Raw genomic sequence first — 27,551 nt, 5'->3', positions numbered from 1 at the left:
CCAAGAATTCATTTAAGACACCGCTGACTGATTTCCCCAGAGAAAGCTCTTGTAAGCTTGAGAAAGCTAAAGCCAGAATGTGAACTAGAGACTCTGTTTAGTTTATTTCCTCCTATAGCCATCACCTAATAATGGCATGACTGAAGTTTCAGTAAATAGCTGGATTTGTCCCTGCTTGTTAAGTTTTGCAAAACTAAATATTTTTAGTGATACCTATAGAGACTGCAAAACCATACAGAAAAACAGAAAGTAAGTAAGGGTGATGGTTACCTCTGATGGAAAGGGAGAAGGATGCAATTAAGAGCGGGCATACATAGACTTTTGGATTCTGATGAAGTCCTATTTCTTAGTCTAGTGGAGAGTTCATATGTGGTTCACTTTGCTATTTTTCTTTAAGCTTTAAATATATCCTTTATAGAAACTTGTTTGTATATTTTGCAACTGAAAACATATATATTTCATATATATATATGTGTGTATATACACACACACACACACATACATACACACACACACACATGGAAATTACAAGTTACCTTAAACATTTTCCCATCTTTTATTTCTCAGCCACCTTCCATACCTTTAAGACTCTCATTGGAGGCTATCCTTTACCATTATCTCCATCTGGGCTAAGTCACAATTGATCACTCCCACTTTAACTAGGCAAGTTGTCTCTAAAGTACTGTATAGACCAACACCAAATCAAGTAGGCCATAAATAATTAAACTGAAGACAACATACAGAACACAAATTAGATACCAGTCCATTTTTTTCTGGTTAACTCTCCTAAGAAAAGAAAATGAATGGATAATAGTTTTAGTATGATACTGAACACTTTTTGCTGCATCTAACATCAATATAAGCCACTCCAACTACATGCAAAAGAACAACATAAATAGGAAAAGGGTCTCTTACTGTTTTGGGGATTGACCTGCCGAACAGCAGGAGCCTGCATAACAGTTCCTCGCAGGGGAGCCTGAGCTGGTGGTGCAGGGAGGGTCGTATAAACCACCTGGTGGTTTGCAGGAGCTCTCGGTACAGGGAGTCTTGTGGTCACCTGAGTTACTGGACGATGTGTTACATTCACGGTGGTTGGAGCTAATGAAAAGCAGAAAAATAGATTTAAGATGCAGTAAATTCTATGTTAAGTAAGCAATATTAAATGACAATTCACTTTATACAAAATCTAATTTACTATAATAGATAAGAGTCTCCTTTTGTAATCATGAAAAAGTCAAGAATGACAGGGTCAACCAAGGTTAGTATTAGTACAATCCAAGTTTCAGAAGAAAAGAACACCTCGACCATGTCCAAGGCCCTTCCCACTCTAGTCTGTCTAGATAAATAAGCATGTGAAGATGAAGAAAGGGTTTAGACTTTGGGGAGTATAATCTTATATATATATTTCCCTTCCTCAATGTTAAATTATTCTTAGCAGAGTGGAATTTTAGGCCCTCCAGGCCTTCTACCGATGGGTATAAATCCAAAAGAGTAACTTGTGGTCCCATAGTTCAAAAAACCGATTGGCTATTATAACTGACAAGTTTTTCAGATGAGTCAAATCACCTCCTATTCGAAACAATAAAATTTTAATGATTATCTTCTGACAGTAGTGTTAGGCCAGTTAAAACAATTTCTAGTTAAGAATCACTGAAAAACTCTTGTTTGATCAATTATAACATCTTGGTTATAATTAGAATGAATCATTATATTCATCTGTTCCAGAGAAACTATATTCATTTCTGCTGTTTACACTGTTAGATGACAAAGACATATATAGTTTAACTCTTCTTTATAACCATTCTGTATCAGTGCTGCTGGTTAAAAGACTATCTGCAAAATTAAGTCACATTGCATTCAAAAACACACATTGTCTTCAAAATGACAATGGGAATACTCCAATACAATTTTTTAAAAAATAAAAAATAACAATGAAGATTATTCTTAATTTTCTAATCTTTAAAAAAATAGTTATAGCTTTTATAACTTATTACTAACATAATTAGTGTTAAAATCAAGTTCATCTCAAGGGAATGTGAAGAAAAGGACAAAATATCTGCAAGAGACATTATTTGATAAAGGACTCATCCAAAACATACAAAGAACTCCTAGAACTCAACAGTAAGAAAATGTATAACCCAATTAAAAAGTGGACCAAGGATCTGAACAGACACCTCACCAAAGATGATGAACAGATGGCAAAGAAGCACAGGAAAAGCTGCTCAACATAATATATCATCAGGGAGATGCAAATCAAATAACAATGAGATTCTACTATCCCTATTAGAATGGTGACAATCTAAAACCCTAACAATACCAAATGCTGGTAAGGATGTGGAGCAACAGTTCCTTCCTCACACTCACTGCTGGTAAAAATGCTAACTGGTACAGCCACTCTACTCTGGCAGTTTCTGCAAAACCACAATCTTCCTGTATGATCCAGTAATCACATCCATTGGTACTTACCTAAATGAGCTAATTTTCTGTCTAACCCTTCCACTCAGTTTCACAGTCATATTTCACAACAGGCCAAACTAAAGTTTCAGCTCAGTGATTCAGCAAGTTTACCTGTAGGTAGTAAGTGTATGGTTGTCTGAGATGGTCCACTTGTTGGCACTCCAGATGGTTGAAGAGGCGGTGCTGGCTGGATGGGTTGCAACGGTCGAGATAAAGGCTGAGAAGAACTCATGGTTGACACAGGGGTGTGATTTACCTTTTTAGAGTCTGTTAATTAAAAGTGAGGCAATATGATTAATGATAGAAAAATATCAGATATACAAGTTTATCTTTGCCATTCATTTGCATTTTACCACTAAGAGAACAATTTCACTGTATTTTAATTAAGTGTACTTCTGCCAATGTGAAAACCAAGTCAGAACCTTAAATAATTTACTGTTGGTTCTACCACAGATTTTAAATCACATTTAAAGAAAATATAGTTGTAATTTTTTTTTTTAATGAAAAGAATCCTACTTCTAACTTAATACAAAAAGCTTAAGGCTTTAGCAGCAGCTACTTTAATATCTGAGTGTTGATGAAGACAATGCACATTAGATGGGAGAATTTAAGTAACACTCATTGGTGGGACAATGGAGAGAGATTCTAAGAGGCAGGGGTGCTACAAAGGGAAATGGCAAGAGTACAGATGACAAACTTTTATTTTACTTTTTTATCCAAAACCAGCCCTATCTGTGTCCTCTTACAAATAACCAGTATTTACTTTTGTGCTCTAGGAAATTTCTTTCATTAAGATTTGTGTATTAAAAAAATAGTAAAAGCAATACAGAAAATTTGAAATGTTTAAACAGTAATCAGACAGGCATGAATTCAACCCCAACATATGATGACATAAATCTTCCAATTTTACAGCAGTTTTTACAAAAAAACCTGACCTTAATGTCACATAATGAACTGTATAGCTACTTAATTTTGTTTTTCTAAAACCAACTGAACTATCTTATTCCCTAAAATATAATTTCTTAAAGTCTCTAATATTTTTTAAAAAATTAATGTCTTAAAGGTATAATAACTCTGATCCTACTAGATTTTTCACATGCATTATATAATTACTACCACAAAGTTTTACAGATATGTCTATGAGAAAAGTTATTTTGTACAGTCAAATAAGTTTGAGAAATACTCTATCGCTTGAATCATTCTTGGAGATTTACATTGTAAATCAGCACAGTAAAGGTTCAGAGATATCTGTATTAAGGAAAAAAACCCATATAATTTTAACTCAGCATTTCCCAAGCATATTTAACCATGAACCTTTTTATTTACAGAACACCTATTAACACTGTAGAAGAATAACTTGGAATGTCGGTCATCAGCTAACCAATATAATTTCTAAATATTATAACTCAGAATAATACTGAGAATTCTGGGTATATGTGCTTTTTAACAATATCTTGATTTAACACCTATGTTAAAGTACACATACACACATATGGAAAAAACGTTTAAAGTCTAAAGACCTAGATTTAATTTGTACTCTGAATCTATCCTGAATTCTAAAATGGGCATTACAGGGTTATGGTAAGGATCAAGTGAAATAACAGCTATAAAAAGAGAAGTATTCCCTAAGTTAAATATTCTCTTAGTTGTTCTGTTTTCCTTTATGCTTTGTTAATATTCTCCGAAGATTTGATTTCTATTTTTTACTTCTAATCTTAAAAACTCTTTCTAAAAAGGACATAAACAATGCTGTCAAGATTTGTCCTCACTAAGTATAATGAGTTAAGAGAGAAAAATGGTACTAAAGCATTCCTTAGTATGATTACTTATATTTAAGTACCTTGTAAAGCTCCACTCTCTTCATCATCCATTGTGAGATCAATGACACCACCTGAATCGCTGCTTGTGGCTTTTCCACTCTAAAAAACAAAACATCTGCATTTTGCTATGGGAACTCTAGTAGGCATAAGGAAAATAAAACGATACTGAGGGGAAGCAATGATAATGCATAGCTTGGTTCAATCCAGACCCCTAAATGACTTTACGTAAAGAGTGTTTGTCAGATAAATGACCCAAGGATCCTCATGAGTCAAATATCTGCCACACACACAAAAAAAGAAAGAAATCTTTCACAATAAATTATTTTCTTTTTTAATTATACTGTCAATTACATAGAGCTATTAGAGTGACTATCAAGTGCTTTAAGTGATTAAATGTAAACATAATTCATTTCTAATAATAAAATGTTGACCAAACCTATACTAAATTATCAACATTAATTCACAAAAAGACCAAAGGCAACTTTAAAGCCAGAATTAGGTTACATAAAATAATCTATTTTTCTCCCTAAAGAATGGTATGGTATCACAGGATGTAATATGCTATAATCAGATGACATCCAATTTGACCAAAGTCAACTCATTGTCCAAAATTATTAGAAATGTAGTTAAAAAAACTTTTTTAAACTATATAATGGCAACAAAAAAAGGAAAGCAGTATAACATAGACCTAAAGAGCCAAGATCTTCAAGTCAAAAAGAATGACTGAATCTTTTAGTTCCAACACTTACAAGTTACATGAACTTATGTTAAAATGCCATTTTTTTAATTTCAAAAAATTGATATGAAGTCTATTATAAGGATTAATACAAATATGCAAACAAAGAGCTTAACACCAGGCATGACACACAAGAACCGCTCAATAAATGCTAATCATAATTACTTTATGGTATATTTACAGTCATGTCAACTCCAAATGATTAAGGTTTTCATCTACAATACTAAAGTTTTACAAAATTAAAGAAAATAATTTCTTAATATTAGATATACAGACCAAATCCAAAGACCATGATGTAACTCTAAATCTTACAATTATAAACCTTTTCTATGATAATGACTTCACAGAAAATGACTTGTTAATAAACATCACAAATCTGTAAAACCCAAACTGAAAAGTTCTTAACAAACCTTTGAAGAACATAACAGAATCCACTTGCTACAACAGATCTATAAGATCCACTTGTCCAACTAAGGTCCACTTTTAAAATTAAATTTTAAATTCATCAAAAATTACTAGAACAACAGGCAAAGACTAGTAAAGTAGAACCCAACTAGAAATAAAAGATAGTCAATAAAAATAACTCCAAGTGGAGCCAGATGTTGAATTTAGCAGACTTCAAAGCAGCTGTTAAAAATATATTCCAAGAATTACTAGAACAAACAATCCTAAAACTTATGTGGGATCACAAAAGACCCAAAATTGCCAAAACAATCCTGGGAGAATAGAATAAAACTGGAGGCCTAACACTCCCAACATCAATAATACAACAAAGCTATCGCAATGAAAACAACATGGTGTTGGCATAAGAACAGACGTGGATCAATGGATCAGAACAGAGCACCCAGAAACAAACCCACACACCTATGGTCAACTAATCTTTGACAAAGGAGCCAAGACTGATACAATGGACAAAAGACAGTCTCTTCAGCAAGTTGGGAAAGCTGGATAGCCACATGTCTATCAATGATGCTGGAACATGCCCTCACACTATACACAAAAGTAAACTGAAAATGGCTAAAGACTTAAATATGTAAGACATGACACCATAAAGCTCCCAGATGAGAATGTGGGCAAAACTTTCTCTGACATAGATCACAGCAATGTTTTCTTAGGTCAGTTTTCCAAGGCAATAGAAATAAAAACAAAAATAAACAAATGAGACCTAAAAAGACTCATAAGCTTTTTGCACAGCAAAGGAAACCATAAACAAAAAGACAACCTACAGACTCGGAGGAAATACTTGCAAACAACACAACTGACAAGGGCTTAATTTTCAAAATATTTAAACAGGGTATACAAATCAATAACTAAAAAACAAATAGCCCAATTAAAAAATGGGCAGAAGACTTAAACAGACATTTCTCCAAAGAAGATGGTCAACAGGCACATGAAATGATGCTAACACAGCTAATTACCAGAGAAATGCAAATCAAAACTACAAGAAAGTATCATCTCAAACTGGTTAGAAGCATCATCATTGAAAAGTCTACCAACAATAAGTGCTTGAGAGTGTGTGGAGAAAAGGGTACCCTCCTACACTGTTGGTGAAAATGTAAATTACTGAGGCAACCACTATGGAGGAAAAGATAGAGGTTCCTTAAAAAACTTAAACTAGAGTTACCACTTGATCCAAACATCTCATTGCTGGGCACATATCCAGAGAAAACTCTTAATTCAAAAAGATACATGCACCCCAATGTTCACAGCAGCACTATTTACAAGAGCCAAGATATGAAAGCAACCGAAATGTCTACTGACAGATAAACAGATAAAGATGTCTCTCTTATACACGCACACACACACACGGAATATTAATCAGCCACAAAAAAGAATGGACCTAAGGATTATCATACTAAGTGAAGCAAGTCAGAAAGATATATGATGTCACTTACACACGGAATCTAAAATATACAAATGGATTCACTTATAAAACAGAAACAGACTCATAGACATAGAAAACAAACTAGAGGTTACCAAAGGGGAAAAGGCAGGGAGGGATAAATTAAGAGTCTGGGATTAGCAGATACAAACTACTATATATAAAATAGAAAATAGTAAGATTCTACTATGTATCTAAGGGAGCTATATTCAATATCTTCTAATAACCTGTAATGAAAAAGAATATATACATATGTATAACTGAATCACTTTGCTGTACACCACAATCTAACACAACATTGTAAATCAATTATACTCCAACTTTTTAAGAACAGACAACAGAAAAATTAAGAGTATTAAAAATCAACACAAAATTAAAGTAGGGGGAAAAGTACCCAAAAACAAAAAATAGATGATATATTTTTTAAATTATAGAACAGCAGACCTAAATTCAACCATATCACTGACTAAACCAAAGAAACAGAATGAAATTTCCTATCAATATTAGGGATTGTCAGATGAAATAACACATCAAAAAATGAAGAAATTACTAGTTTTTTCCTCCTAAATACTCACTTTAAATACAAATACACAAACACACTGAAAAAAACTGCTGTAATTACATTAATGTTAGAGAAGATACAAAGAGTAAATCTTATAAAGATAAAAGGGTCAATTTGTCTATTTCTTTTTATTGTTTTAATGCTCTATTATAAGGTGCATATTTTTCTATAGTGTATAATCTATAATAGGAAGAAAGGTCTATAATCAATGAGCTAATTTACTGAATTGTATTTTTATTTATCCTAACTTGACTGATAAAGTTCATCTATTATCACATACTACAGTAGTCTCCTGTTTCTATTTTCTTAAGAAATAAAATCTAATTATTTCAATAATTATTAACAGCAAATAAAAGATATTCATGATAGCTGGAACTATTTCCATCAGGCTCCATGGTCAGTGTTCTACATTCACTAACAAATTTAATCTACAATAATCTGTGGCTGAGATCAGCATTAACCATATTTTATAGGTAAGAAATCAATTCCAAGGTTTAGATAACGTATTCAAGCCTTACATATTAGGTAAGTTACAGTTGCCAGACTGTCTGACTCTAGAGCTTATTATTTCTATGTCACTAGGTTCATGTTTTTCTGCCATCAATTCTGAGAAAACTTATGTAAAGAGACATTACATGCCTATATCTGCATTTATACATATTACTGAAGTTCTGAAACTGCTAAAAAACATCTTGTGTCAAGTAGGTTTTAATACTAAGAATTAATTTTATTAAAAAGTTATTTAATCATGTGTCCCCCCAAATGACCACTCTCATCGTATGAACACTAAGAAAATTTCAAGAAGGCAAAGATATTGGCTTTGTAGGGTATTTTTTTTTTGTACTAAAATAATAAGATCATATTTAAAAGGCAATAACAAAGAATATATTTGAAAGGCACTTCCACAACTGCAGAGAATGCCAGTACAGAAGACCCGGCTGTTCACTCCACAATCTCTCCAAAGGAACTTGGGAACTATCTCAAGGTTTGGTTGGCTACCAAAAATGTGGCCCTTAGAAAGTTTACATAAATTATTGATCATTTTCTTATGTACCTTAAACACCTTAAACAATGAACTCTGTCACACTGGCTTATCAAGGTTGATCTGCGCAAACACCAAGGCTGATGATGCACACCTGGGTTCACTGCTGGGCGTCCTGCATTGTGACTGCCATAGCTGGTTACACAGAAAGAAGCAGCTGTCCAATCAGCTCAGGCCATGACACTCAGTCAGGCTTACCAGGGCAAAGACCTTTCACTTGTTCCCTAAGGTAATAACCAGAGAGAAAGCCTCTCCTGTGCAGTGCTGGTTAGGGAAGAACATGGAAGCCTCAGCCTGACCGCACTTGATCCCACTTGATGCTTATTTTTTTCCCTGCTGGTTTGGTTCTCTATTTTTTGCTGTGATAAACCATAACCATGATATAACCTGTCACAGGTTTTATGAGCCCTTCTAGCAAATCAGCAAAATTGAGGTGGATCTCAAGTCCCTCCAAACAGTAATATAAAACTATAGAAGCAGCAGAAAATGATTTCTACACTGTTTTACAACATATGATGGTAGTTTTAACAAATAATGTTTTACCCCATAAAATATATTAGTAATGTACTACATGAAATGAGATCCATGAATAAAATAATAACAATTATATGGAATATGCTAATAAATGCTTATTTGAAAGACATTACAGAAATCTTCATTCAAGGACTACAAAAAGAATATTTTATATCTTTAATTATTTTCTCATTAGCTATGTCTGAACAACTATCATTTCCATACATGCCATCTAGATTCCTTCTAAATTATGATAGTTTTACAAGTGTTCAGAAGTAAAACTAAGGAAGACTTGGCATAGAAAAAAGAAGTCATCTGAGTGGTTAGAAAGCTAAGAGTGTAAAGAATCATAGGCTACCTATTTCACACCAGATTCTATTTGCTACCAAGTAACATACAGGGTAAAAAGCTAACAGCAATTTCTTAACATATGTTCAAAAAAACTGTAGTGTTAACATTATCAAAATATTTCTGCACAACAAAAATTTTATCTATAACCCAAAAAGCCAATATAGCATCAATTTATAACTAGCAGCCCATATATATTTCCATAATAATTTATTATATAATAAAACTTGCATATTATATTTACTATTTAAATCCATAACTGGAACTCATTCAAACCTTTGATCAGACATGACTTTAACAGATTAGCTGCCTAGTCATGCTACTTGTGTTTTTCATACAATGGTAGTGAATTACTATTCCTGTAAGCCAAATAAAATATTCATTGAGAGACCTTTCTGGTGGTCCAGTGGCTAAGACTCCATGCTCCCAATGCAGGGGGCCCAGGTTCAATCCCTGGTCAGGGAAGTAAGATCCCACATGCCACAGCTAAGACCTGGTACAGCCAAATAAATTCATTAAATAAATAAGAAGAATTTTTAAAAAAATATTCTTTGAGAACTTAGAATTTGGTTGTACAGTCTCTTTGCTAATCTGAAGCAGTAACTTACTATTTCAGGTGTCTTTTGGATCTACTGGTACAAGTTGCTTCATCAAAATAAAAGTTATCTAATACAATGTAAACTAAAATAGTTATGATTCTAAAACTTGTGAAGTGGTAATACATGTTTTAGACTTTCTAGAACATAAGTAGCTGAGTGTGACTAGATTTTATATTATTTTGTTATTTTTTTTTAATTTAAAAAGAATATTTTTAAGTAAAGAACTTTAAAAGTATGGCAAACTTTTTTTTTTTTTTTTTGGCAAACTTTTATATCAATTTATTTTTACTGAAATGTTTACAATATTACATACACTTTATTTCAGCAACCTAATAAAACTTTAAAAAATTTTTTTTATTTTGTACTGGAGTATAGCCAATTAACAATGTTATGCCAGTTTCAGTGGACAGCAAAGGGATTTAGCCATACATGTACATGTACCATTCTCCCCCAATTCCTCTCCCATCCAGGCTGCCATATAACATCAGAATATAACTTTTTGCAGTGATGAAAATATTCCATATCCTTGTTTTCCAATATGGTAGTTACTATCTATATGTGGCTTTTCAGCTTTGAAATGGGGCTACTATGATAGAGGAAGTAAATTTTTTATTTAAGGCTAAATTAAATCCATTTTCATTTAAATAGCCTACATGTGATTAGTGGCTACCACATTAGACAGCACAACTCTAGAAGAATCACCATTTATAACAAGAAAAAACAGCCATTAGTGTCCATCTTCCTCTTCTAAAACATCACCTAGTATGTCCAAACAAACAAGAGAAAAGTTACTGAGAGAAATGAGGATGTTTGTAATTTCTTTGTTTAGTTTTAGTTTTACTTTATAAAGTAAAGCTAGACTTGCTATAAATGTTACAGAAAAGTCACTGAATATATCGATGTTTCCTATACTACATGCCTTCCAAAAAAGTACTCCATATGCTTTTAATTAAAAACATAGCTACAAGACATTCTCAGAATCAAAACTTTGACCTTTAATATAATATAAAAAGCCTGCTAAAATTTGTAAGAAATAAAATATTTCTAATAGCTTTAGTTTGATCTATACAGCATGGTGTATATCTATCTTTGGTCAAAAATTCATCATTTTAAAGATGAATAGTCAAAATTAAAGATCACTATGCCCTTGTTTTAAAATTCACATATTTTATTCATGCCTGACTTATTCAAGATTTTTTCTCTCACTAGGAAAATATATGAGTTTCTAGATATGATTAAGAGGAAGGGAAGAAATTAGACCATCAAACATGCAATGACTTCCCTATGAATCTATTACACCTAAAGCAATGTAGAAAAAGAATCATGATGAACTTTATTAATACAGGAAAAATGGAGTTACTCCACTCCTGGGTGACTTAAATTTAACATGAAAAAGTACCAAGGATGGCAAAATACTAAGAAGCTATCAGAAAAACCAAAATTTTCTTTCCATTAAACTGTTTCTGATTAGCTCTGAACAAACTAAAATGGAGTCTCTGTGTGTGTTGGCAATGGCAGGACAGAGGATGGGGAGGAGTGGGGAGAGGGATAAACCAGTGAGACTGTCTTAAAAAGATGGGCCACATGTAATTTGGAGACTAAAACTTCACACTGTATGAAAGAAAATTACTAGACTGTCAGTTATATATAATCCAATATCACTAAGAGAATTACCAGTAAAAAAATTCAATTCTTGTCAAACAACACAGAGAAGCTGTTTGAAAAATTTTGGACAGTTGTAAAAAACAGACTTGGAATAATTTTCATTTTATCAAAGAACATCAATAGAAATCCATTCTTTCATTTTGAAACAGTAGGAAACATCTTACCTGTGATGTGCTATCAGCTGCTTTCTTATTAACAGAAGCATCTACTGTTTTGTTTGTCTGGTTTTCTAAGGAGTCAAAAAACAAAACAAACTCAGAGCTATTTTTAAAGGAACCTACAAAATGTGGTTTCTTTATATACAACAATTCACGTTAATTTTCTCCAATAGTTTTTTGTCTGTCAACATGTCACATATGTAAATTACTCTCTCATAGACCACTGCTACAAATCTTTCAGAAGGACAAATTGATACTAGAAATCCAAACACTTCATATACCCATTAAACACAAATTTTAACTCTAACCAAAGGAATATTGCAGGGAAGCAATTTAAGATGTGTATAACCTAAATGCTATAACACGAAAAGTTAAATAAAATATAATCCTTCCATACTACACACCTCTGGAGAAAAAAATTTAGCAACATGGCAAAAATGTAATAAATTCACTAGAAAAATAAGGTGATCCTGATGAAACATACATGCATAATCTCAACAGCTCAATCACAGATGGTTTTCCTTTATTCATTTTTCAATAAACTTGTATTGAGTTTGTACACACACACATACATAAGAATTTTGCATGTATGGAACAACAACTATATAGTTGTATAAAAGATAGCTGAATGAAAAAACAGCACAGAAAAGAAACAAAGGATGTTTTTCTGCCTCAATTTCTAAAGAAAATGTATTAAGTTTTGTCAAATGTCTTGAGCATCTACTGAGGTGATTAATCAGTTTTTCCTCTTTGGTAACGTGGTCAATTACATTAATAGGAGTTTTCTAATGCTGAAACATCCTATCCACACTTTCTGTCAAAAAAACCTTATAGTCAAAATATGACACTCCTTTCATTTGTAAATCTTCATAACATACATACAAAGTAAATAATTTATCAATATATTTAAAAAGACAAAACCAGAAATGGGAGATAGAATTATTTCTGTCTATACATTTAAACAAATGAGGATAAATATCTACCTGTTAAAAAGAGGGTTTTACAGGCTAGGTAAGTAAAAGGGGCCCTTCCAATTTCTGCCTACCCTATCTGAATTATCTTAGATCTTTGCATAGCAAGAAAATATACATATATATACACATATGTACAAATGCATGTGTGTGTATATATAACCTAAGGAATCTCCCAGGTATATTTAAGATGTATGTATACACATATCTTTAATATCTTAAAATTGCTTCATTTATAATGCATCAGCTTCATTTCTGGACTGCAAATTTCTTGAAATACTACTTAATAAAAAAATTTTTTTTTAAATAGTACTTCTTAAAAATACTACTTAATAAAAAAAAATTAATTCCAGGTTACTGACATGCAGAGTATTAATACACACTCAAGACATTACCAAAACATAAGCAATTTACTACGAATTTTTAAATATATATATACAGTGTAAGAATACATTCATTTGGATTTAAAACACATTTTCAAGTGAAAATAAAAGGTAAGTCAAGAAGCAAAGCAGGTGAGGGAGTTTCATTTTTATTTTCTGTTGATTGGCTGGTTGGCTGGTTTCGTTCTAAGTTGTGTCTGACTCTTGCAACCCATGGACTGTAGCCCACCAGACTCCTCTGTCCATGGAATTTTCTGTGGAATTATCCTCATACAATTATTCTCAAGATTCAGGAAAGATTTAAACTGATTAATGAAATGTTTTATTTCTACACACACACACACACAAATACTAATAAATATGAGAGTTTTCCTATCCAGCATGATTCTTTGACTTAATTGTCTCAGGACACAAAGTTAATTATAACTTTGTGTTATAAAGCTGTAAAATATATAAAGCTGTAAAAATATTCTTTATCCTAGATTTTCCACTAACTTCTCCTACCCTTTTATTAGATTGTTGTCTTGATTCTCAATGTAACATTTTATAGTTTCACTGCATCTTTTGTTTTCTTTTACCACTTCAGATGAATTATGAAAGTAAAAAGTTATGAATCAATCTATCAAGCAATAAAATTGGCAGTATATAAAGTAAAAAATTGTACACCAAACTCTATCATATAAGAAACATCTCTGTCTCTCTATTCTTAAAAGATATTGTCACTTTTAACCAACACTGAATTTTTACCAGCATCATAAAATGGATGTGCATTATGAGCATGTGCATTTTACAGGGGTGCATTAGTAGTGTACCTTGGTAGGTGCTGGATAACTGAATGAAAATAAATGGAATGCAAAAACTTTTAAGTCACTTTTACCACCCTATCTCTCATCTAGAACACTCCCAAGAGCCTCTAGTTTCTCTAACTCCATTTTCTCCCCTCCTGTAGTCAGTGTTTCTGGATGTCACACTCCTTCCTCTCTGTAAAAATCCTTTAAAACTCTACTTCCCACCATCTTGCCATTCACTCCATTCTCGTACCTTCCCAGAGCTCCCATATCCTCTCACAGAAACCTGCATATATTTACACTCATCACATTTATAATTATTTAACATTCAAGTTCCCTATTTGACTATAAGCCTGGTTACAATAGGGACTATTTTGTACATTTCTGTGTGTCTGCATGATTTTAGAACAAAACAGCATTCAATGTTTAATGAATGAATGCAAGCATGCTAAGCCGCTGCAGTCATGTCCGACTCTGTGCGACTCAATGGACAGCAGCCCACCAGGCTCCTCCGTCCACAGGACTCTCCAGGCAAGAATACTGGAGTGGGTAGCCATTTCCTTTTATGAATGAATGAGACAAGCTATATTTGGTCTTTAAATTTCCAAGTAATCCTTAGAACAACTTTTATTTTATACTTATAAAAAATATTGACTTACTCTATGAAGACATATGTACATAAATATGTACAAATGCATGCTGTCTAGTTATACATTATGCAAATAAAACTTACATAAGCATAGTTTTAAAGAAGTTTTACTTAAATAACTAATTAATTTATCACCTTATGGGTGTATTAATGTTTGGCTTCAGCCTTCATATTCACCCAAATTTTGCTATTTGATCTTGGCTTAGGTTTTTGCAAGTCTCAATAGCTAAATGCCTACTTTCATGCCATTTATGGCATCCTTAAAATTATGCATAATCAGAGAATATATCATCTCATAGGACCTCCTTCTAATTAATATGGTAAACAAAGTCAAGCTTAACATTAATAGTTTTGGTTAATATCTAATAATTTACTTTCAAATATATGTAAGCATTCCAAATAGAACTCAAAATGAAGATCTCCATAATATAATTTATGTATTAAAGTATATATGTGTTAAGTATATATATGTTAAAATATAAAGTTTTAAATATAAATATAAATGTATTATCACAAAACTAATAATTACTAAAATTATTAATTTTATATACAAAAATAATTAATGACAGTCAAGAAATTAAACAGACTGACATTACAACTAATAAAGCACATTAAGCTAGATAATTTTGGGAAAAACACACACTTTGGGTCAACAAATGTTCATACAATGTTAACAGGATAGTGAACTGAAGTATAATTCAGATGTGTGTGTGTATGCTCAGTCAGGTCCAAGTCTTTGCAAGCCTATGGACTGCAGCCCACCAGGCTTCTTTGTCCATGGGATTCTCCTAGCAAGAATACTGGAGTGGGTTGCCATTTCCTCCTCCGGGGGATTTTTCTGACCCTGGGATCAAACCTCCATCTCCTGAGTTGCCTGCATTGACAGGTGGATACTTTACCAATGAGCCACCTGGGAAACTCATAATTCTGATACTGTACAAGTATTTAGGGAACTTGCAATCATAACATTAGACAAAGTAATCTTTCAAGTTATTTACTTCTTTTCAGGCTATGGTCTTTCAGGGAAAGTTCTATATTTAAGAATTTACCTTATTTTGTAACCATGATTTAAAAATAATGTCAACTAAGTTCAAAATTTCATAAAGAAGAAAAACTCCAAAATCACAGAAAACAATGTCCATGATAATCATCTTCCACCTAACATGTTAAAAAATAGTAATGACTGGAAGAAATGTAACCCACCCCCAGAAAAATCTTTCTCATTCACTGAACTCAATTAAAAGTAAGCATCTAAGGAATGTTGTGACAGCAGATAATGCTAATAAATATCATTACTGTACCATGCAAATATTTAGTTTTAAATACTAATAATAACTGTATTTGAAATTTCAATCTTATATCCCAGATGTTAATTGTATGAGGGTGATATTCAGCTTCATTCCAGTATGAATTTTTATCTACAATTCATTTACTCTCAGTAACTCTGTGAAACTCTATTTTATGAGAATATATACTCAGAAGAAAAGTACTCTCCTGAAGACCACATAAAAAATTTTAAAAAAAGCCCTGTATATCTCACTTATAAAAAGTAGTTTTGTACTTTATAATTTTTTCTTATATTTCAAGGTCAACTATATCAATAGGACAGTTACTACAATTTCACTATATACATGATGCCCAGGTACTCTTTCCTATCTTTCCAAAAGTAGTGGGGATAAATATAAAATCAGAAATGAAGAATAAGCAAGTTGAAGAATGTATATACAATCTATGCTTTCTAAGAACAAGGAAGACAGAGTTCTACAGATTTTAAATTAGGAACAATCAAGTTCTCCTTCTTGCAATACTTCAAAGTATATATAAATATACAAACATAATCATGTAAAATATGCCATATGGGAAACTATATAAGAGAAAACAAGAAGCAAGCAAACGTTCTGCAGTAAATTAAAGAGGGAAGACCTAGTATAAAACCATTCAAATTTGGAAGATAGGAGTGAAGAATGCACAAAGGATTTTTCCAAATGGAGTAATGGGCAGGGGCTTCCCTAGTGTCTCAGATGGTAAAGAATCTGCCTTCAACGCAGGAGACTCAAGTTTGATCCCTGGGTTGGAAAGATCCCCTGGAGATGGGAATGGCAACCCACTCTACTATTCTTTCTTTTTAATTCATTTATTTTTTAATTGAAGGATAATTGCTTTACAGAATTTTGTTGGTTTCTGCCAAACATGAACAAAAAATATGGAACACTTCAAGAATTTGTGTGTCATCCTTGTACAGGGCCATACTAATCTTCTCTGTATCATTCTGATTTTAGTATATGTGCTGCCCAAGTGAGCACCACTCCAGTATTCTTACCTGGAGAATTCCATGGACAGAAGAACCTGGCAGGCTACAGTCCATGGGGTCACAAAGAGTCGGACATAACTGAGCAACTAACACTTTCACTAGAGAAGATGTGTGGTTCTTAATTTCCTCTTATTAGCATATATTACATCACTTAGATATTTTAAAACATACTGTTTTCTGTATATTCAGATATATCTGTAAAATGTATTATAAGAGTAATTCATAATGCTTGCTACAAAGCCAAAATTAAAAATTTGCCCAGGTTAGGAAAACTAGTAAAAGATGAATTACAAATGGTAACTTCTTACTCAAAATAAATTCTCAGATCCCACTTTAACAACATCATTTCTCTTAGGTAACTAAAATAGTCTCTGTGAAATTCTATTCACTCTGTCTTCTAATAATGATAGTCAACTACATATACACATACACACACAAATTCAATTATCTAGACTATTAACAAGCTTGCTTTTCTATTATTAAATCTACTTGTTGACTTACCAATTCTTGTGGTGGTAGTGCTGCTCTGTTCTGCAGGAGATGAAGTACTAAAAGCCGAAATTGGAATCTTCATCTGTATAGGACCTCGATTATTTGATGGACTATAGAGTCCTGAGGGGCCTACTGTAGGTAAAGAAGTCCTTGTGGCTTGGACAATAGAGTGTGCTGTGGGAACGGCCTGTACGGCAAGTGTTGTTCCTAACGGTGCAGCACTGGCAGGAGAATTCCTTTGAATACTAGGACTGGGCACAGAAGGAACGTTGTTTGGTTTCGTGGGGTTTGGCAAAGATGGCAAAGACACTGGATTTTTGGTAAGACCACTCACTGTAGGTGGGCTTTGTACAGAAATGAATTCAACGTTGCCTGATGGTTGATTGGTCACTAAAGTCCCTGGATGGCTCTGAAGGAGCTGAGGCTGTGAGGATACAGCAACAGGTACATGTAAAATCACTGGTAAAGACTGTAAAGAGATTGTAGGCTGGGGATTTCCACTAGGCACCTGAGTAGAAGCAACTACTGTAGCTGTGTTGGGTGCAGGAAGAACTGACGTGGCTGTCAGAGAACCTGAAGTCACTGGAGGCTGCAATTTAGGTTGACTACTGACAACTGTTGGAGGAGTGACAAGATTGGTTGAAGGTACTGTAAAAAAAAAGAGAGAGAAGTTTCAGTTTAAATAGCTATCTTTATCAGCTAAGATAATATAATACAAATTTGACGTACTGCAATATATACAGTAGTCTCTCATATCTTTTAATTTGATTTAAATCCTTGAATTCTTAGATTATTTGCAGAATCATTTCTGCATTTACATTTGGTAAATTATGAAAATAGCAATGTTTTATCATTAAGATGGAGGACTGCTATCTCTGTATCAAGAGTCTCCGAAAATTAGCATACTTACTTCAGAGTAACTAGCTGGAAATACAACTAAAAAACAGTGAAAACTAGGCAAAACTGGAAAGACAATTTTGAAAGTACATTAAAAATGCCTTAGAACACTGGCAATAAATAAACTCAAATAGAATATCTAGAAAGAGTACCATAAATTCATAATAGTTAAACTTAGTGATGGTATTTTGCCATATGGATAAAGTGAAACCTGTACCTGTGGATCCGATGTTACTGAATTCCCTGGGAGAGGAACTAGTGAGGAGAGGCTACTACCTCTATTAAAGTTCTATTGACATTATGTGATATGGAAAATAACATAGGGAAGATGGGAGAAGAATTAAGGAGCTGACAACAAAGAGCAGAGTAAATAAAAATGTTGGTCACTGCAGTTTTATAGTCTTTTTTTAGCTCAGCCATTTGTGTTTCTTCTCATTTGAGCAGGTTTAATAAAAATCAATGACCAAATCTCCTTCTCACTGATTTGTAAAGTCTTTCCAAAATCACAGGCACACATAAAGCATTACTGCTGCATATCAAATAAGGCTGGCTGGCTCAAGGAAAAGTGCCTGGACGACTGGCTGAGCTATAAGCTGAGCTCACAGCCTATTTGATGGAATACCACTTTTACTTGAAAGACTGACTTATAAACACACTACGGTTATTCACATTAGGGTATCTGGCAAATTTTTTCTTGAAAATAAACCAAATAAGGCAGAGACTTCAAAGAAAACAACCAACAGTATATACTGGTAACAGTAAAATCTGAGTTTTAAAAAATAAACAACTTAGAACTTGGGAAAATACATCTACCTGCCACCCTGAGAGCATGGTTAGCTTCCCAAATCTTTAAAGGCTCTTTTGAGAATAACTGATAACAAAGTAAATAAATACAATTAAAAAAAATTTATTAATGAAATGTACCCATGTTTGGAAGACTTAGAAAACTCGGTGAATATCTTCCAAGTGATCAATGAATGATGTTAGTAAAAGACCCATCCAAGTACAAGACAAACGAACTTTGTGAAAAATTTAAAAAGGTTTGTTGGTATGATTTCTGATTTCACTTTGCAACTAACCTTTAAGAAACCACTACTTGCTGTGTCAAAGAATAATACCCACATTCTCTCTAGGCCTTTCCCAACTACATATTTGTATGAGGCTGAATTTTCTTCACATATTTCAACTAAAACAACAAATTGCAACAGATTGAACGCAGATGCAGATATGAGAATCCAGGTGTGTTTGGCCATCTTAATGTTTTAAGTGAAGTACAAAAGAGACATAAAATTTTAATATAATAATATTCTTTTTGCTAATTTTTTTAATTTTGGAAAAGAGTTACTTTTCACCAAAACTTGCTACTTATGGTATGTAATTCTGTTGTTTAATTGCTAAATCATGCCCAACTCTTCTATGACCAAATGGACTGCAGCCCACCAGGCTCCTCTGTCCATGGGATTTCCCAGGCAAGAATACTGGACTGTATAATGGTAAAAAATATAGGTTTGCAATTATTTTTAAGTGAATTAATAAACATTTAAAAATTATATGTTTTAATTTCTACCATAGTAAATGTCAATTAATATACCAACATAAATAAAACTCTGTAGATTCTTAATAATTTTTAAGATTATACAGGAATGCCAACACCCAAAAGTTTGAGAATCACTACAGCAGAAATCTGAGTTTCTGTATTTTTACGTACATCTGTGATCCTACTTTTTAAACAAAAATTTGCTCTTAGCACTCAATTTTACATAACTGTGTTCAGTTTCTTAGTCCATTTCAAGCTCAAAAGAGTGTAAGAAAAGAAAACAAAAGCCTTCAATTCCTAACAAAATGTATTTCGGTGTTAAGAATATTACCTGTATTCACAGGGGTTTGAAAAGATGGCGGTGCGCTCTCACTTATATTCCTTTTGGACTCCAACATCTGTCTCACCGTGTTTGTATTTCTATGAAATATATACACACACAAATGGTCACTGGACATGCCATTCTAAGGGATATCTACTTATGCATACAGAAAGCAGTGGCCCATATGAACAAAGGGTAGCTAGACATGGATATTAATTTAAAGCACTAAACTGGAAGTGAATGCAGTGAAGCAAAGCTGGTAGGAAAACACTGGAATGCTGGGGTGTAGGGCATTAGGGAAGAGTCTTCCTTTTATATTCTATGTTCTCAATACTTTAACCTGAAAACCAAAAATGGGTCCGAATATCTGCACACATTAGTTTTTATCAACTCTGACCAAAGAATTTCTCAAATACTTAAGGTAATACTATTTAGCACAAGTGGTTAAAGAAATCTGCAATGACAAAAGAAAGCCTTATAAAAAACTAGCAAAATCAATATCCATAGGAGAACAATTACAGCTAAGCAAAAAGAAGCAAATATACTTAATTCAGTACACCAAATACTTATCTCTACAAAAATACATAGCATCACATTCTAAGATCTTTCTGCACAATAAAGAAAATCAGAACCTTGTTCTCTTAATGAAAAACTTGATAAATAGCCTGTTTACAATTCTCACCTGTAGGGCACACTGTTATTGCTGATGACATCAACTACAGACTTTCCTGGTGATACAGGTGGGTTTGGTGGGTTCTGGGGAGAAAAATACCAAGGTAAAATAAAGCCCAATTCACAAGGAATCTTTCAGACCTTTAAGTGCTTTGTTAATACGTTATCTGTTATTTCTATAGTACAAGATAAAATCTTACTAAGAAAAAAAAAATTAAACCTTGGCATTGGCACATAAAGCGCTTACACAAATTAGTATATTGTCACAACTGCTTATCATATGAAAAGGGAATAATTCCTAGACCTCAGTTTTTATGAGTAAATAAAGAATGTAAAAATAGTTTACATGTTAAAAGTGTTCAGTAAGCATTAACAATATGAATCTAAAGAATAACTAGATACTCACTCAATAAACATCTAGTAAATGCCTACTATATATCCTGGCAGAGGAGGCACCAGATTACAAGCAGAAACTCAACAAACAAGGAAAATATGTTTATCCTCAGAAGTAATTAATTACCAATTAAGTGGTATCCTATGTCACAAATCAAAATTATTTTTATAATTTTTGTTTAAAAAATAACGACTTGTCACTATGTGACTTATAATTTCATAAAAAGATGCCCCAATTCTAAACTTCAGTACAAACTAATTTAAGCCTTTTTCCATCCTCCAAAACAGGAGTTGGGGAGGGAGGTGGGAGGGGGGGTCGGGATGGGGAATACAGGTAAATCCATGGCTGATTCATGTCAATGTATGGCAAAAACCACTACAATATTGTAAAGTAATTAGCCTCCAACTAATAAAAATAAATGAAAAAAAAAAAAGAAATAGAGTTGTAACATTTATACGCTAATTACCATTATTTGGGCCTCCATTATAATGCCACTATCATCATCTATTTCTTAAATTGAGAAAAATAAGTCCACTCAAGTCTTAATTAAATATAATACATATTGAACAAATGGTGATAATCACTTAGGATCACATCAAGCAGATGCCACTAATCACTCTTCTCAACAACAAATATATTTTGCTACTTTTTATAGGATAAAAGAACGATTTTATCCATGTAGAGGAGGAAAAAGATAAAGAATTAAGATAAACTGCTCTGACACAGAAACATCTGAAACTTCTAGAAAAGCAAATGAAACTAACATTGTAGCATCATTGGGAAAAGTTTTAAAAAATTTTAGGGGAAAGAAGTGCATCTACTAATAAGCCTTTGAGTAATCAGTACACTTAAAACACTTAAAATGAAGGTAAACATTTCAGAGGGAAAAAATATAAAAGGAGGAGTATATGCATAATAAATAAGTATAAATAAGTCAAGAAATCTGTTGAGAGATTAGAGCACCTTAAATGAGAGTAAGCCCAAAAGAGATAAAATCATAGAAGGTAGGAAAGTCTGTTGCACTTAACCACCATATCCCACCTCCTTCCTTACACAGTGTGGTAAAATATAAAAGAAAAAGAAAAAAACTCCCAACAAGTGTCCTCTCCTTCAGGAAGAAACAGTGGAATTTGCAGATTTTGGGGGGACACTGATCAAAGTACTGGCTTCAGTCTCACCCAATTAGGAAGAAGCAGCACACATTGGGGGTCCTGGGGGGTATATGAGAAGAAAGGCAAACCTCTTGGTCCTAAACCAGAAAACTGGCAGTAATACAGAGAGACAACAGGGGTAACTCCAATATAATGGTTTGCTAAAGCAGCAGCAATTTGAAAGGCAGATACCAGGTGGGGGATGGGAAGATCCCAAATAGAACCAGACAAAACTCTGCAGATTAGAGATACATGCACAAACTCAAAGAAAATGCCATCTCTGAAAAAAGGTTTGAAAGGAGATCAGAGTTATCTAACTGGACCAACTAAAGGTTGGTCTTCATCTGTACAAAGATATTCCAAAAAGATGGGAAGTGTATTTTTTCAAATGCCTGATTTCAACAAAAGAGAAACATACAAAAACAAACAAACAAACACAGAAATATGGATCAATCTATGAAATTAATCTCCAGAAACTAATCTCAAAGAAACAGATCTAGGAACTACCCAACAAAGAATTCAAAATGACTATCATTAAGATGTTCAATGAGACAGAAAAGAACACAGAAAGAAAACTGAATGAAATTAGGAAAACAAAGCAAGAAGAAAATGAAACTTCAGATTAAAACCAACAGAAATTCTGGAGCTGAAGATTACAACAACTGAATTGAAACATTTACTAGAAGGGATAAAAACCAGACTGTATCAAGCAGAAAAAAGAATCAGCAAACCTAAACATAAATCATTTGAAATTACTGAGTTAAGAGAATCAAACAGAAAAGGTGAATGAAAAAAAGGTAAAGACAGACTAAGAGATTTATTAGACACCATCAAGTGGGCCAATATACAAATATGGGAGAACAAGAATGGAAAGAAAGAAAATAGGCAGAAAGCCTAATTAAGTAAAGGCCAAAATCTTCCCAAAGAAAGAAACCTGACAAATTCAAGAAGGTGAAAGACTTCCAACTCAGAGAGACCTACACTAAGAAACATTATAGTGGAGCTGTGAAAAGTCACAAAGATTGTAAAAGTATCAAGAGGAAAGAGACCCATCACATTTAAGGCTGCTCCCTTAAGATAATCAGTGCTTTTTTCTCAGAAGAAACCTAGCAGGCCACAAGGGAGTGGAATGATATATTCAAGTGCTAAAAGAAAAATACTGCCAAGCAAGAATATCATAACCAGCAACACTATCACTGCAAAAATGAAGTAAAATTAAGATTTCCACAGTAAATACAAGGCTGAGTGCATTTCACACCACTAAATCCACCATACAAGAAATGTTAAAAGGAGTCCTTCAAGTAGAAATGAAAGGACACTAGAGAGCAACTGAAAGCAAAGGAAAATATAAAACTCTCTGGTAAAAGTAAATACAAAAATAAATACAGAATACTGCATTACTATAAAGTGCAAACAGAAATCACATCTAATTCTAGTACAGAATTTAGGTATGAAATATAATTGTAAATCTATGTTAACATACACACAATACAAAAAGATATAATGTGTGATGTCAACAAAATGGTGGGAAGAAAAAAGTGAGCTGAATTTATTTCCAGTTTAAAACAGTTGTAAACTTAAGAGACGTGCAAATCAAAACTACAATGAGAGATCATCTCACACCAGTCAGAATGGCCATCATTAAAAAAATCTATAGTATTATTAAAATGTCCATCCTACCCAAAGTGGTCAAAAGTTTCAATGCAATCTCAACCAAAATTCCTGTCATTTTTTGCAGAAATAGGAAAAAGCACCCTAAAATTCAAATGAAATCTCAAGAAACTCTGAATTGCCAAAACAATCTTAGAAAAGAACAAAGTTGAAAGCTTATACTTCCTAATCTTAAAACATGTTACAAAGCTACAGTAATGCAAACAGTATGGTGCTGGAATGCAGACAGACATGTAGAAATGTGAAACAGAATACTGACCCCAGAAATAAACTCTTCATGTATACACTCAAATGATGTTCTACAAGGGTGTAAAGGCTACACAATGGGGAAAGAACAGTCTTTGGACAAACTGTGTGAAAATTGGATATCCAAATGCAAAAGAATAAAGTCAGACCATTAAATCATATATAAGGTTTAATCCAAATGGATTAAAGAACTAAACATAAAACCTAAAACTATGAACTTCTTAGGAGAAAACACAGAGGAAAGCTTCAGGATAGTGGACTTGGCAACGATTTCTTGGATCAAAGCAAAGGTAACAAAAGCATTAACAAGACAAAGAAGATTACATCAAACTTAAAATCTTCTGCACATGAAAGGAAACAATCAACAGAGTGAAAAGGACACCTATGTAATGGCAGAGAATAACTATAAGTCATGTAACTGGTAAGGTGTTAATATCCAAAACATAAAAAGAACTCCTACATCTTAACAACTAAAAGATAAGTAACCAGATTTACGAATGGCCAAAGGACCTGAATAAACATTTCTCCAAAGAAAATATGCAAAATGATTAATAAGCATGTGAAAAGACGCTCAACATCACTAATCAGAGAAATGCACATCAAAACCACAATGAGATAAGGCCTCACATCCATTAGGGTGGACACTATCACAAAAGAGGGGAAAAAAAAGTGTTGCCAAAAATATACAGAAATTGGAACCCTTGTGCCATGCTGATGGGAATGTAAATGATGTGATTGCTCAGTTCCTCAGTGTTAACTTGTTCAGTCGTGCCCAACTCTTTGAAAGCCATGGACTACAGCCCACCAGGCTCCTCTGTCCATGGGATTTTCTGGCAAGAATACTGGAGTGGTTTGCCATTTCCTTCTCCAGGGGACCTTTCAGACCCAGGGATCAAAGTGGGGTCTCCAGCACTGCAGGCAGATTCTTTACAGACTGAGCTACCTGGGAAGCCCTAAATGTGACTTCAGCAGTGATGTGACTGCAAAAGAAAACTATATGGAGGCTCCTCAAAAAATAACAGAAATACCAAATGACCCAGCAATTTCACTTCTGGGTAGAAATATCCAAAACTTTGACCTCAAAGAGGTGTCTGCACACACCAATGTCATTGCAGCCTTATTCATAAGAGCCAGAAGTTGAAACCAGCCCAAATATGAATCAATAAATAAAAGCATAAAGAAAATGTGGTATATACATACAATGGCATATTAGCCTTAAAAAAGGAAATCCTGTCATATGCAATAACCCAGATGAACCTTGAGAACATAATGCTTTGTGAAATAAGATAAACAAAACAAATACTGTATGACTGCACTTAGGAGATATCTAGAGAAGTCAAAACCATGGAAACAAAGTAGAATGATCATTTCCAGGGGCTAAAGGGGAGGGGAAATGGTAGTTGTTCTATGGAGCTCTAGTTTTGCAAGATGAAAAATTCCTAGAGATATGTTACACAGCAATGTGAATACAGTTAACACTACTGAATTGCAGAATTTAAAATGGTAAATTCTAAGTTAAGTTTTTATCACAATTAAAATAAAAAGAATTTAGATTAAATCTAAAATTTGAGAATCAATTATAAGTCACTGATTTCCATAAAGGAGAGAAATATCTTGATATTTCTTTTATAGTAAAAAAAAAAAATAGAAAGGATGAAAGTTAAAGATATCAGTCATAAAGCCATAAAATAGATTAAATATGAATATGGTCTTAATAGCAAACTGCTTATGAGGAATTACACAGTATTTGTCCTTCTTTCCATACTTATTGTAGCTCTTCAAGACAAACGTTATAGTGGAAACCATAAAGGAAATTAAAACATGGAAGAACAAAATCTTCTGACATTTCTCTAGAAATATCTCTTACAAGAAGAAAACAATAACAAGAATGAGTTAGAAAGATGTCTAAGTTTTGAAATTTAAAACTGGCCTTACAAACTAAAAAAAGTAACACAATTTTGAAAGACTGAACACTACCTTAACATTTTCTTCAAGTGCCACACACACTAATTGTTCAAATTAATCTTTTCCGATCTTTAGGAATTACACAGTATCTGTCCTTCTTTCCATACTTATTGTAGCTGATCAAGACAAACGTTTCAGGGATCGTAATATTTTCATCTGTATATCTTAAGGTCTCTGCCTATCGCCTTTAACTCAATAAGTAAGACCTCGAAAACAGTTCTGATAACAAATGTGATATGCACAAACACTGGAAAAGTACAAGGTGGGCAGCACTACTTAGTTCAGACACAGGATGAAAAGAAAAAAATGGAACATCATATTGTAAAAAAACAAGGGAAAATTTTCAAACCCTTATGTTTGGTTCAGGCATAGCAAATAAAGGTTAAAAAAACGTTTATACCATTCTTCTAACTGAAGAAATAGTTTTTATAGTGTGACCAAAAAAAAAACACTTTTTTTAAAGCTGAGAAACTAGATTAAAATCAGAAAAGCAACTACATCAGTGAAGAAGACCATAATAAAAAAATCTTTGGGTGTGGCCAAATGAGGATTTGATGATTAGCCTGTGTAAACAAACTGTCAGTTGCTCAAGAAAAGATAAATCAGAGCTTAAAAATTTAAACTCAAAGAATATAAAGATGAAGAACAGATTTGTAGCTGCCAGAATACAGGAGGTGAGGGTAGGGTATAAAGGCAAGGTTGAAACTGTAAAAGAGAAGCAGGAGGGAGTCCCTGTGTGCTAAGGGACTGTATCTTGAACTACGGTGGCAGGTTACATAAATCTATAATGAGATCAAACTGCAGAGAAACACAGATATACAGAATTAATTTATGTAAAAACTGAAGGAAACTGATAAAGTCTACAAAACTATTTGATAGAGCTGTACTAATTTCTTGGTTTTGATAATGTACTACAGGTATATATTTCACCAATGAGCGAGGCTGAGTGAAGGGTTCATAGGAGTCTATGTGTTATTGTTGCAATTTCTTGTGTATCTATCATTTCAAAATAAGTTGTTTTAAAAAGTCAAGTAAAGAAGATATGAAAATAATTCAAGACAGAAATATCTATAGGAATAATGACTACTACTGAAAAAAACTACTATTGGAAATTTCTATGTACCAGGCAATAAAGTTATCAAGACACAAAGAAATATAACTTGCTCAAATGAAAGAGGAGAAGAAATTCAACTAAAAACAATACTGCAACATACAATGCTATACTAAAAATCCATATTACAGAATAACTAAGGAAACAACAGAAAGCAAAGTGTGATTACAGACCACAGCTTGTGCTATGCTACGACACCTGGACTAAAC

The 27,551-nt window shown here is 33.1% G+C and overlaps 1 protein-coding gene and 1 non-coding gene across 5 annotated transcripts in view; both read right to left on the bottom strand.

The window, feature by feature from the left end:
* Positions 1 to 27,551, bottom strand: part of LOC122680724 (activating transcription factor 7 interacting protein) — a 108,754-nt gene that overhangs the window by 9,536 nt on the left and 71,667 nt on the right. For all 4 annotated transcript variants that reach the window (XM_043882374.1, XM_043882373.1, XM_043882375.1 and 1 more), the window contains 7 exons: positions 20,815 to 20,888; positions 20,142 to 20,230; positions 17,386 to 18,024; positions 11,789 to 11,853; positions 4,298 to 4,376; positions 2,569 to 2,724; positions 916 to 1,098 (listed from right to left, as the gene is read on the bottom strand). In XM_043882374.1, coding sequence (XP_043738309.1) covers positions 916 to 1,098; positions 2,569 to 2,724; positions 4,298 to 4,376; positions 11,789 to 11,853; positions 17,386 to 18,024; positions 20,142 to 20,230; positions 20,815 to 20,888 — 1,285 coding nt within the window. The remainder of the gene's footprint in view (positions 1 to 915; positions 1,099 to 2,568; positions 2,725 to 4,297; positions 4,377 to 11,788; positions 11,854 to 17,385; positions 18,025 to 20,141; positions 20,231 to 20,814; positions 20,889 to 27,551) is intronic.
* On the bottom strand, positions 16,771 to 16,876 carry LOC122680884. The gene has a single exon (XR_006336804.1). It is a non-coding gene; the product is annotated as a U6 spliceosomal RNA (small nuclear RNA).

Source organism: Cervus elaphus, chromosome 22 (genome assembly GCF_910594005.1).
Source record: "Cervus elaphus chromosome 22, mCerEla1.1, whole genome shotgun sequence".
NCBI lineage: Eukaryota > Metazoa > Chordata > Mammalia > Artiodactyla > Cervidae > Cervus > Cervus elaphus.
The sequence above is the reverse complement of the archived record's forward strand: the minus strand, read 5'-3'. Positions and strand labels throughout refer to the sequence as shown.